Source organism: Rhododendron vialii, chromosome 4a (genome assembly GCF_030253575.1).
Source record: "Rhododendron vialii isolate Sample 1 chromosome 4a, ASM3025357v1".
NCBI lineage: Eukaryota > Viridiplantae > Streptophyta > Magnoliopsida > Ericales > Ericaceae > Rhododendron > Rhododendron vialii.
The window spans coordinates 31,810,171-31,821,975 of record NC_080560.1 but is presented as its reverse complement, the minus strand read 5'-3'; the positions used below and the strand labels follow the sequence as shown (position 1 = coordinate 31,821,975).

Genomic DNA, 11,805 nt, shown 5'->3' with positions numbered 1-11,805 from the left:
TTTAACCTTCAACCAAACGTGTTTATTATGTACGTGTTGTTACTATATTAACAAGGGTGCAGCACCCAAAAATAAAAAATAAAAGGGTGCAGTTTCATGCATTTGTGGACTCCCTGTTTCCGCAAATACAAGTTCTATACAATCATTCTTTTGCTGTTAGCCTTTTGCCAATCCTAAAACCTACTGCGACACTGAGACACGACAAATAAACAAATTAACATAAACCACCCCCGTAACACTTTCATTAGAGCAGTAAAAAGATTTGTACACAGAGCTGCCGAACTGTTTCTTGTTTCTTTTCTCACTCCGAGTTTAATCGTCAAAAAGCTCACCATACAGAGCTCTGGCTTTGAGTGGTGAGGTAATGATATCATGCAAGATGTCAAATTACACCATCAAGAGGCCCGAGACCCAACTCATCCTCAATGTCATCACCTTCTTCAAATAGTTTCAGAAACCGGGCCTGTTCCTGTTCCCTCTTTCTCTTTTGCCAATACTTGTATGCAGCCGCTAGTCCAAGAATAAAGACAGTTGAAACCAAGGCGCTGATTAGAATCACTATGGCCACATGCATTCCCTTGCCTCCATTATGTGAAGCGGAGGCATGATTAGAATCTACAGAAACATGAAATTCAAGGTGCATCATGTCATGAAATCAGGATAATGCAATCGTGATATAGATAACACCACAAACACATATTTAAGTCCATAAAAAAAAGTGCAGAGAAACCTGAACGCGCAACTGGGAAAATGCAAAGGTGCAGGAAGCAAAATGGATTTCATTAGCTAAGAACATGAAAACATAAATGGAACCCAAAATGATCCTTACATAGTTCCCCATCATTTTTTTATCAGCACATGGTTGCAAGTTGTTAGAGGTAGTGTTTTCCTTATCTAGGATGAAAATCATGTATGGTGAGAGTAAAAATATTGAACATTGACTTTTGTTGGAACCTAAAATTTGTCAATCAAAACCTACTGTAAGTAACCCTAAATGGCTTCGTGCCGGATCAATGACTTCATGTCGATTTATTGATGGATTATTCACTTACACATGATTATTGGAGATGTTAGATAAATTTATTGCTTCCATTGAGCAACATCCATGTCTCATATACATTCCTAGAACTCATTCTGGGTTCCAGTTTTGAAGGTATAGGTCGGTGTCCACTACAGTCGCGTTTTGCGTTTGTAGCTCGCTCGAATAAGTGGTTGAGGCCTGCAGGAGTCTTGTCTCTTGGCCCGTAGTAGATGTTTGTATAGTTTTGTCTTACAAACAAGACCATCTGAGACAAATAAAATGTTAAGAATGTCGTGATTCAATCATGAAACTTTTGGACCAATTTTGGGCAGAGCCTCAAGTCCCACCAAACCACCTGTGGAAACGTTGTCTTTACTTTCTGGAAAACTAAGATGCCAAACCATCCTACCAACATTCGTTTAACCACTTAATATCACACACCCAAACTTACTAATACAACTATGGAAATTCTCAGTTTGAATAGGAAATCCAAACTTGACACAGTAAGGTAATCAAGATAGTAGTTTCATTCTCTTTTTTCGTTCTTGTTAAGTTAGGACATCGGTAATACTCTTGCTTTTCCTCTACTAACCATTAATTCTCCAAGGCAACCTCCGAATGTAAAAGTCAACCAAATGAAACGTGCCAAGAAAAACAATGTTACAAAAACACTCACCACTTCCCAGAGGCACACAATCAGGACACAAGAATGTAGCATTGAATTCTTCGACTTTGAACTTGTTATAACTTCCATCAGGGTTAGTAAAATCAGAAGGGCAAAACTCCCACTCATCAAATTCATCTGATTTTAAGATGTCTTCCTCGTAGAACCCACACCGCTTGCATTTCGTATTTGGAAATTCCGTCAAAGGCTGTAAACATATAATCAAAGTTTTGCTATTAGCTTCTTTTAGAGGAATCTCCATTCTAGACGTCAAGGTGATAGATCATACAATTTGTCAACCAAATCTGACAATAAAACAAGGAACATATGGTTCAATTAGTTACATGTACTTATATTATATACACGTCAACAAAATTAGTAGTAAAATCGTAAGCAGAGAAACTGTTGCCTATTCTCTGGAACTAGAAGTTCGAAATCAATCACAGTTTCTTTGCAACAGAATTTAGACTTATCCAATCAAGTTTTGGCTCCAAGAATATTCCAATTTTGAAAGGAAAAAGAAAAACACTAGTAAAAATAGAGGAACCAAGCTGTAACCTGTTTATTGTGACCAAAAGAAGAATGACATAAAAAATGTACCTTTGAAGGTATCCCACCAATGGAAATTACTTAAGAGTATGTTGTGCATAGTAGATAACAAAGTTGCATAGAAGAAATGTGTAGGATTTGCAGCTTCTCTGTTACAGTAATAGAAGCAAAGGAGGAACAAAAGTAAAATAAAATTGTTTTCACTCATATTTTTAGCACTTCTGCCTAAACATTCCATAGGGTCTGTGTAAGTAATCATGCTTATGTTGGGGTTTGGCGAAGAAAGATGGAGGAGAACAACGAAGTCACTCAATGTTGTGAAGATCTCTTAAAAACCTTCCCCCCTATAAATTCAAGAAACTTCTCTTACGCCATGTCTCACATCTTGATGCAGTCCACAATAATGCAATGGCTAGTTTGGTAATTTCAAAAGATTCGAAGTCATGGGTTGATGGGTATTCCATTGGTCGATATGTGAGTCTACTAAGTTAAATTCAATGTTCTAAGTCAATAGGCGCTAGTCAGGAGGCTGCGCACCGCTTAGCGCCTAGGCTGATTAATCAGGGATTAATCGGCATCTAGGGATTAGTCAGTTTTTCCCTTTTTATTTTTACAAATATTCTTCTCCCCCCTCCAAGTTTTTAGTAAGTAGAACAATATAAGAACAAAACATTAAATGGCATCCAAATAGAGGAAATAGAGCCTACATATACATAATTCCAAAACAAACATAACTTTAATATATACATAATTTCACTTTATTTCATAACAGGTGAAAAAAAAAGTGACTAAATACAAACAGAACAGAGAGAGAGAGAGAGAGAGAGAGAGAGAGAGAGAGAGAACAGAGGGAAAGACGAGAGAGACGATGCAGAGAGATGAGAGAGAGAGGACTGTTGATCCGTTTGCAACAGCAACGAGGTTTAAATTTTAAATCATTTTATATTGTAAGGTGTCTAAGTATATGCCATATTAAAACTACAGTAGCACCCGAATTAACCTCTTAGATTTGCCACACAAAAAAATATTAATCCCACCTAGCCGTCTAATTCTCTAATTAATCTCGCCTAAGCACCTAATTCTCCGATTAATCTCACTTAGCCGCCTAATTCTGCCCATCCGCCATCGGATTAGTTGCCTCCTAATCCCGCCTTAATTGTTCTGCCACCTTATTCAGTGCCTAAGCCCCTAGTCCAGGCGGCAGACCACTGCCTAGAACCTAGGCAGCTGCCTAGACCGATTTTCATAACATTGGTTACATTCATTTGCGCTTAGATACATTCGTTGAATGTATTTCATCACATTAATGCCCGAGATTCATTTCATCATACTAATGCCCTAGTAGTATGTAATGCATCCATCCATTCCTAGACCTCTAGGGAATAGGAATAGACATATCTAATTATTGATAGGCCCGAGCATTGTTCTAGACCTCTTGAAAGAGGAATGGTCATTGCATTCAACACATGTTGTGGAGTCTATAAATTAATTTAACTTCAATATTTTGAAATAATGAATGAATGAGGTTTTCCAAGAACTTAGAGCTTTCAAGGCCGTGTGATGCAATCCTATTTATCAGCTCAAGAGGTCCAAGGTGTGATGCCTAAAGTTTTCAATGTGTGAAGCTAGGTTCTTTTCTTTATCTATCGTCCACGTATCACGTTAAACATGCCTTCCCTAGCTCTAATACATGACTCTTTCCCTCATTTTTCACATTAATTACACAATAGGAATCCATCATAATTTTTGATCTAGCAATCACAATATCTGCATTGCCATATTCCCATGAGATAGTCAACCAGATCTTGACCACTGCAGTCACAAGTATACTAGATATGTATCATTCTCATCCAACTTATAGCATTCGAAGGCAATCCAATGCAATTTGCCTTTTTGTTTGGATCAGTCCACTATCAAGATATAGGTTTCAATACAATTGAAAAGTGAGAACAAAGACAAGCCCCTGGTTCTAAAGGAACTTTAAAAATTATGGAAAAACCAAGAGCCAGATCTTCCATGGGACATGGGGAAGTATAAAAAGCAAACACACTACTTGTGGAGGATTCTCCATATAAGGCTTGCACAATCATCCATGTCTTCTCCTATCCATACCGGTACAAGGACGTGAAAGATAATACTCTAGGACCTGACGATGATTTCTGGTTAAGGTGTCAAAACTCATGCCTTGATCATGCGGCACATTCAAGTTAAGCCACCTATCAAAACCCATGCCTCAGATCATTTGGTGTTTGATCTTTATCAAAACCCATTAGCATCTTCTTTTGCTAGCAACCAGCTGGTGTTCATAATCTCAAGATAGAATTCCAATATAACTCTGAATCTGTGATAAGCCACTGAACAAATGGATTTAGCTGTACATACTTTTGAACATTATCAGCTGATGTTAATCCTTTCAGATAAACCAGAAAATCACTGCTGAGTCGTACAGAATTATCTCATATACTTGTACCGGTGTGGATCAGAGAAGATAGCAATACATGGAGGACTGCGAAAGGTCTTATATGGAGAACCCTCCACCATAGTGTGTTTGCTTTGTTATACTTCCCCATACACCATATAAGATATGGCCCTTGCTTTTCTCGTAATTATCTAAGTTCCTTTAGAACCAGCGACTGTATTGAAATCTGTATTTTATAGTGGATTGATTCCAACTAAAAAGCAAATTGCATTTGAATGCCTTCAAAGGCTATCAGCCAGGTGGGAATGATACTTATCCAGCCTACTTGTGATTGCAATATTCAAGGTTTTGCTAAGTATTTTATGAAAAAATGGCAATGCAGATATTATGACTGTTAGGTCAAAAATTATGGCGGAGGAATATTTTGTAATTAACGAAAAAAATGGGGGAAAGAGTCATGGATTAAAGCTGGGGAAGGCATGTATAACTTGGTACGTGGACGGTAGATAGAAAAAAGAACCAAGACCTCACACCTAGAAAACTTTAGGCATCTCACCTAGGGCCTTTTTAGTCTCACACAACAAAGCATATTGTTGCATCACACAATCTTGAAAGCTCTAAAATATTGAAGTGACATTAATTTATAGACTCCACAAATGAAAATGGTCATTCATCTTCCAAAAGGTCTAGAACAATGCATGAACCTACTTCCTTTTTTTTCGGTACGTTGGAAATTCTATCAATGACTATATACAGCTATTGCCTATTTCCTAGAGGTCTAGGAACAACGGATATATCATGAGATGAATGAACCTGGTAATTGATGGACACATTGCATAATAGTACGGCATTAATGTGATGAGATGAACCTAATAGTTGCATTAAATGAATAGAAACTTGTGGTTAAATGAATCCCAAGTGAAAATGCATTTAACTTAGTCGCCTCAAACATCGACCAATGGAATAACTGTCAAGCCATGACTATGAAACTACTGAAGGTACCAAAATACCCATTACGTTTATTATGGACCAGTGTTTTCAAAGGTGATTTTGGGGCTTGCCTCGAGGCAAGGCGTAGTAAAAACACTTTTGGGCAGAGAACCAAAAAGGCATTCACCCATTTGTCAAAGCCTCAACGGCATGCGGAGGCGTTCGCACATATCAAAGGCATATATGCCTTTCACGTCTTTTTTGCCTAGATGACAAAGGTGAACGTATCAAAAGAGTCAGACCATCTCCTTATTTTTTATGTGTTTTTAAATAATTTTATTATCAATCAAACCCATTTTACATGCGTAATCTGATCAATTATCACCTTCCTTTGAGTTGGCCGGCTTTCCAAAGAACTAAGCCGATAACAAAACTATCAAGTGTTCCACAATCCTAAAAAGAATCTCATCACGTTGGAACTCAGTTAGTCTTCCTCTAAAATGCCTTTTAGGTTTAGATCCTAAAGACATGATGCTACCCTCGCTCTAATACCAAAATTGATGGACACAATTGAAATAAGGTTAAGGACGATCAAAACACCAAGAAAAAGGGGTTGTTTTGAGGCTGTGAAAATTGTATAGTAACCGTATAAATGACATCATTAAATGTATGTTAAGCATGTAACTTAGTAGACCCACATATCGACCATGACTTCGAATCTTCTGAAATTATTCAAACTTCCTATTGCAACTAGGGCTACAAACGAGCCTAGCCGAGTCGAGCTTTGCAATGTTAAAGCTCGGCTTGCAAATTTCTAGGTCAGCTCGAGCTCGACACGAGCTGCACACCTTTGGCTCGAGCTCAGCTTGAAGATATTGTGCCCAGCTCGAGCTCAGCTCGCTTGAGGTTGTAAGGTTCAATGACCTGCCCGCTATCACCGAAACGTTGAAGGAGCTAGAATGGGTGGTCTCTCTTTTTATAGTGGAAACTAGCTTTGTCATTTGCTAGAGTAACCGATGTGGGACTGAACGGGAAGAGTGAAAGGTTCATTTTGGAAAATCCTTCTTGTCCCACAACCAAAGTTTTGTAGTGCAAAAGGCCTCCACATTTTATAAAAGGATCATGGTGACAACAGATTCTTTCCAGTGTCCTAAATGGCAGCCGCCGAGGCCGCCTAGGCGCTTAGAGGTGCCCTGCCACCACGCCAATACCCCTTGGCGTTTGATTTGGCGCCCAGGGAGGTTTGGCGGTGTTTGGCGGCCGCCTTGGCGGGGCTTGGCGGCGTCATCGGCGTCTTTGGAGGCCTTTGGCGGCCTAAAATGCATAGTATTAAACTAATGGAGATCAAGTTTTGGAAGGGTATGGAGGAGAAGAGTAAAAGGAAGGAGATGAACTTTGAACTTGGCATTAGGGATCTCCGATCTCGTTTATTTCTACTTATTGTCTTATTCAACTTATTTGCTAGTTGCTACTACTTAATTTCATTTGGGTTTGTACATTAAACTTTGCATTATGGTTATGTAGAACTTTGAACTTGCATTATGGATACATAGAATATAGTTTGATTGGATAATGGTTTGTTAAAAAAAAAAAAGCCGAATTGCTTAGCGCCGCCTAGGCGGCTTGGCGCTTGGAGGAGGGTCTCCGCCCTACTAGCGCCAAGCGCCATTAGAACATTGATTCTTTCATTGGCAGAATAAGACAAAAGCCTAGGACTTTGATATTATTTTGCTAGTAGGCTAGTAAATAATAATAAACATGAAAAAAATTCTTGGCTCACGAGCCAACTCGAGTTGAGTCCCAATTGGCTCGTGCTCGGCTCGTTAATGAAACAAGCTATAGATTTGGGCTCAAGTTTGTTCGTTTATGTTACGAGTCGAGCTTGAACGAGCTCAAATCAAGCCGAGCCTCGAGCGGCTCTATCCATATGCAGGCCTGCAACTATTATGGACTGCATCACATGCTTGCTCTAGGAGTTTGTTAGGAAAGGAAGAGAAGGAAAACAAAGAAGTTGCTTGGTCGTCAAAGAGATAAACTAGTAGAATATATTGCCTTGTAACTTGTCTTTTGTGTAAACCCAAACAAATGCTTAGATGATCAACACGTGGCACGATGAAAAGAAGTCCACAAGTTGTATGTCCAACAAAGTTTAGGCAACCAATAAAACACCAGAAATACCAGCATGACACTTGAACAGGCATAACTAATCACACACCTGCCAAGATTCTTCACCCTTAAAAGAGTAAGATACATGAGTCTCCTTCACATCTGGCAAATATGTCTCGTTCTCTCCTTTACACTGAAAGTAAAAGGTTGGTTTGGTGGGTATCCACTCATGTGAATTAAATATTTTGATGGAATCAAGTGTAACGGTTGCTGACATTATGGATTCTGCAACAGACACAGAAACGGAAACATTTAAATCGATAAACATCAGAAAGATCTGCCAACAAGCAAACTTATCATGAAAAAGTTGTCTCAATTACAGAACCCACGGTTATTAAATGTAACTGGTGAAACTTTTGTCTAAAATCATCTTAAGAAACATGGATATGGAAATTAAGTTGAAAACGTTCAATACTCCTTCAACGGATGACTCGGGGAGGTAGTCTAGATAGCTTCACAATTTAAAGATGACCCAAATTGCGAAATCTAAAGTTAGGGTATTAAGATGATAATTCAATGGGCAACATAATAACCAGAAAACTGACTGGCTTTCTCCAACAAGCACAAATATGCTACTTAATGGATGGTCACCCATACTCACTATAACAAACAGAATGAATTAAACATTGATACCAACCATCAGAGACAACCATATAACTTATCAATACATCTAGAATAAAGACTTGAACTTCTAACGAAGAATAGAGAGATTAAACTCCAACTATTCGTAAACGGTATTCATAAAATCTTCTTGGCAAGTTGCCATCTAACCACCATGTGACACTGTAACATCATCCGAACTGGGTTACTCTCTGTCCCTCAAAAGGAAAATGTTATATTCCTGACAGCCCTGTTTCGTCATCAACAAGTATGAAACGAAGGAAGCAAATCCTCAAAAACCTAAAGCAATGCTCAATGGCGTATACTCTAAAAAATCCAGTATATAATCTCTTCTTGATCCAGCACAAGCCAGTTGAACCACTGACATGAAAAATATCCGCCAAGCTTCATTTATGTCATCCTCACACGCAACACAATTCTGTCTCTCCTCCAAATTCATAGAAGTCCCCCCTTTAACAACTGACAAACTTCTCAACATTAAGTCTCTTGTATAACACAAGAACCGACAAAACGCAACCTAACTGCTACAACCAGCTATCAACTTAGTTGCTTCAAATCAAGCTTTAATTACACGAAGCATATTAATAACTCCCCAAACTACAAATAGAAAAGAACACCAGTATATTCACCCATGATGGAGATACACCCATTATAATCACCGATTGAGAAATCCAAAGCGCCAATCAAAGCTTGCTTCAAGAGCGAAAAAATGTTCTTCCGTATAGTCGTGATAGGGCTGCAAACGAGCCGAGCCAAGCTTCACAGTGTGCTCCGCTCATTTACTAAACGTGCTGAAAACTCGAGCTCGGCTAGTTTGTAAAGGAGCCGAGCCCTTAATAAGCCGAGACTGGATAATTTCCTTAATGAGCCTCTTCAAACGAGCCAAGCTTTTGCGATCCAAGCAGGGCTTTTAAGTGTTGAGCTCGGCTCGTTTAGTAAAAGAGCCTAGAACTTGAACTCGAGCTCGGCTCGATTACTAAACGAGTCGAGCTGAGTCTTAATGAGCCGAGCCACGAGCAGGTCGGCTCGTTTTCAGCCCCAGGACTCGTGTACACTCTTCACATATTTCAAAGCTTTTCGAACCTTAACCTCCAACCAGCGGGCTGTAGTTAGCACTTTATATAAACAAATTTAATAATCTCTTATCTTCTATGACTGACATTTAATGATAAAACCTAACATCACGAATTGTGTATACTGGATTACTTGCAATCAACTTGGACTCGCATGCATCATTTAGGTTTTCAAATTTCGACGAGACTAGGAAAGAACAAAAACCCTAGATATCGAAGGGAAAGTACCTGGAAACCAGCTCAGAAGGATGGAAGAGAAGAGGAGCACAGGAAAAGCCCTAGAATTCAGTGGGCGCCGTAACGTCATAGCGATTTGGTTAATCGATTCGACGATCGATCAACTGACTAATGGATGGTCGTGGAGAAATCGAGGAAGTCGTCGGGCAGCAGGAGACTTCAGTTGCGGGTTTCGCCTGGTTGAACAGAGGATGAGAGAGAGAGAGAGAGAGAGAGAGACGATTATGTTCCAAGTTCCAACTTCCAAGGCAACTATTGTACGATTGGGGCGCAGTTCGCATACAGCACAAAACTTCGTTAACATCCGAACACTGTTTATAACACTTTTAAACGGTCGCGAAAAGTTACTGATGCAAACAGCTTGTTTGTTTACAGCTGCAAACAGCTTGTTTGTTTACAGCTGCTCTGTAAATAAGTATTTCTCTCTCTCCGGAATATCTCGGTGAAGAATGCGAAAATGTTAGGGGTACCGAAAATGTATAATATCATGTGAGGTTCACTTTTGAATTGCACACGAATAATTTAAGTTGTTCATTAAAATTTTAAAATAATCCAGTGACTCTAAAAAAAATTAGCTAAATTAAATATGTGCAAATGTTGATCGAATATTCTAAATTTCATTCAGAATTTAAGATTCTGAACGGAAAAAATTGAAAATTGGATCAACTACTTAAACATATCCAATTGCAATGATCTTTTACAAGGGTCATTTGAACAATTATTTTAAAATTAATAAACGATTTGGATTAATTATGTGAGACAAAAGCAGGTCCCACATACCATTGTACATTTTCAATACCCATAGTCGGATTAGAGACGACTCAGAGCATCTCCAGCTTTCACCCATATTTTTTCTCAAATTTTAGTCAAATTTTGGGTAAAAATTCATTTTGGGTAGACACATCTCCAACCATCAAACCCAAATTTTACACATCTCCCTCTTTCTCTCTCTCACTAACTAGCCGTCGGAGAAATGGGCCAAGGCAAAAGTTATCTCAGATTTGGGCAACAAAAAAATAGGGAAGGGTTTGGGTCAAAGATTGGAGAGAGATTTTTGTGGTTTTTGTCCCATTTTTAAATTTGAGTCTTAAAATGGGTCAAGACTGGAGATGCTCTTAATGCCTTTTGAATAAACTCTATGGAATCCTGGAAGAGGAATATTAGAACGTTTTTGGACAAAATTAATTTTTAAAATCATATGCATTTGTAGTATTAATGTTTGGTGAATTTTCTAACATTTTTTATCATTATCTTTTACTTTTCAGAGACTAACCCAACAAATTTGATGCAAATATGAAATAAAATTCTGAAGAAAAAAATAAAAATAAAAAAGACCGCAATAATAATATCAAATGATTTTGTTGTCCGGCTCATATGCAAATGTATTATTCCTTGTTTAGAGTGTACAAAATTACCACAGCAGAAATGACCTGGGCATGGGATATGAGTTTTTCCCCTCCAAACCCTGTTCAGCTGCTCTTCTGAAAGTATGATAAGGTGACAGACGTGAGCACCGCCACCCGCTTGAAGAAGTCCAAGAGCCCTTTCAAATCCATGACAGCTCCTACCCAACTCAGCACTACAAGCGAAATCGCAAAGGGGTAATCGCGGGTGTTTGTGGGCATATATGTGTTTGTGCTGCAAGGGCATGGGTAGGCGTAGGAGGCGTGCCTACACGACATACGTATCATATAGTCTATGGTATAGAGAGTCAAAGACAGAAAGGGAATGCTAGGACAAAAACGCAATGTGAGAAGCCAAAAGGGAGTGTGTGGCACTAATTAAGAAATCACTCTTCCAAGACTGTGTTGTGTTCCAGAGAACAGAATATCAAGTCAGGAAAAATAGAACATCAGGGTCCATTTCAGTAAGATACTTCTGTATGCAAACCAAGACTAGCTTCTAGTTGATATAGTTCACAACTTCACATACATAACCTGAATCTCTTATTATTTGAAATTTAAACTATCTTCTGCCGCAAATCGATACACCTCGTTCCTGATTTCAATCCAGCTATGCCCAGGATCTGTTTTCAACCCTTTATCTTTCATCATTTTTCCGTACCCTTGCTACCTGATCCCAGCAATCAAAACTGGCATAGAAGTTCACCAACTGCAGGTGGGTA

General features: G+C 38.8%; 1 protein-coding gene across 2 annotated transcripts; it reads right to left on the bottom strand.

Annotated features, from left to right (window-relative positions):
• Positions 1-9,976, bottom strand: LOC131322129 (uncharacterized). 2 transcript variants are annotated; one of them, XM_058353312.1, is made up of 4 exons: positions 9,672-9,976; positions 7,799-7,974; positions 1,698-1,893; positions 1-510 (listed from the first exon to the last, which is right to left on the bottom strand). In XM_058353312.1, exons 1-4 carry the CDS (start codon positions 9,748-9,750, stop codon positions 383-385), a joined length of 579 nt encoding a protein of 192 aa, XP_058209295.1. In that variant the 5' UTR covers positions 9,751-9,976; the 3' UTR covers positions 1-382. The 2 variants fall into 2 exon arrangements, with proteins under 2 accessions (XP_058209295.1, XP_058209294.1); XM_058353311.1 differs by having other exon boundaries at positions 1-615; positions 9,672-9,974.
• Between the last annotated feature and the right edge of the window lie 1,829 nt (positions 9,977-11,805).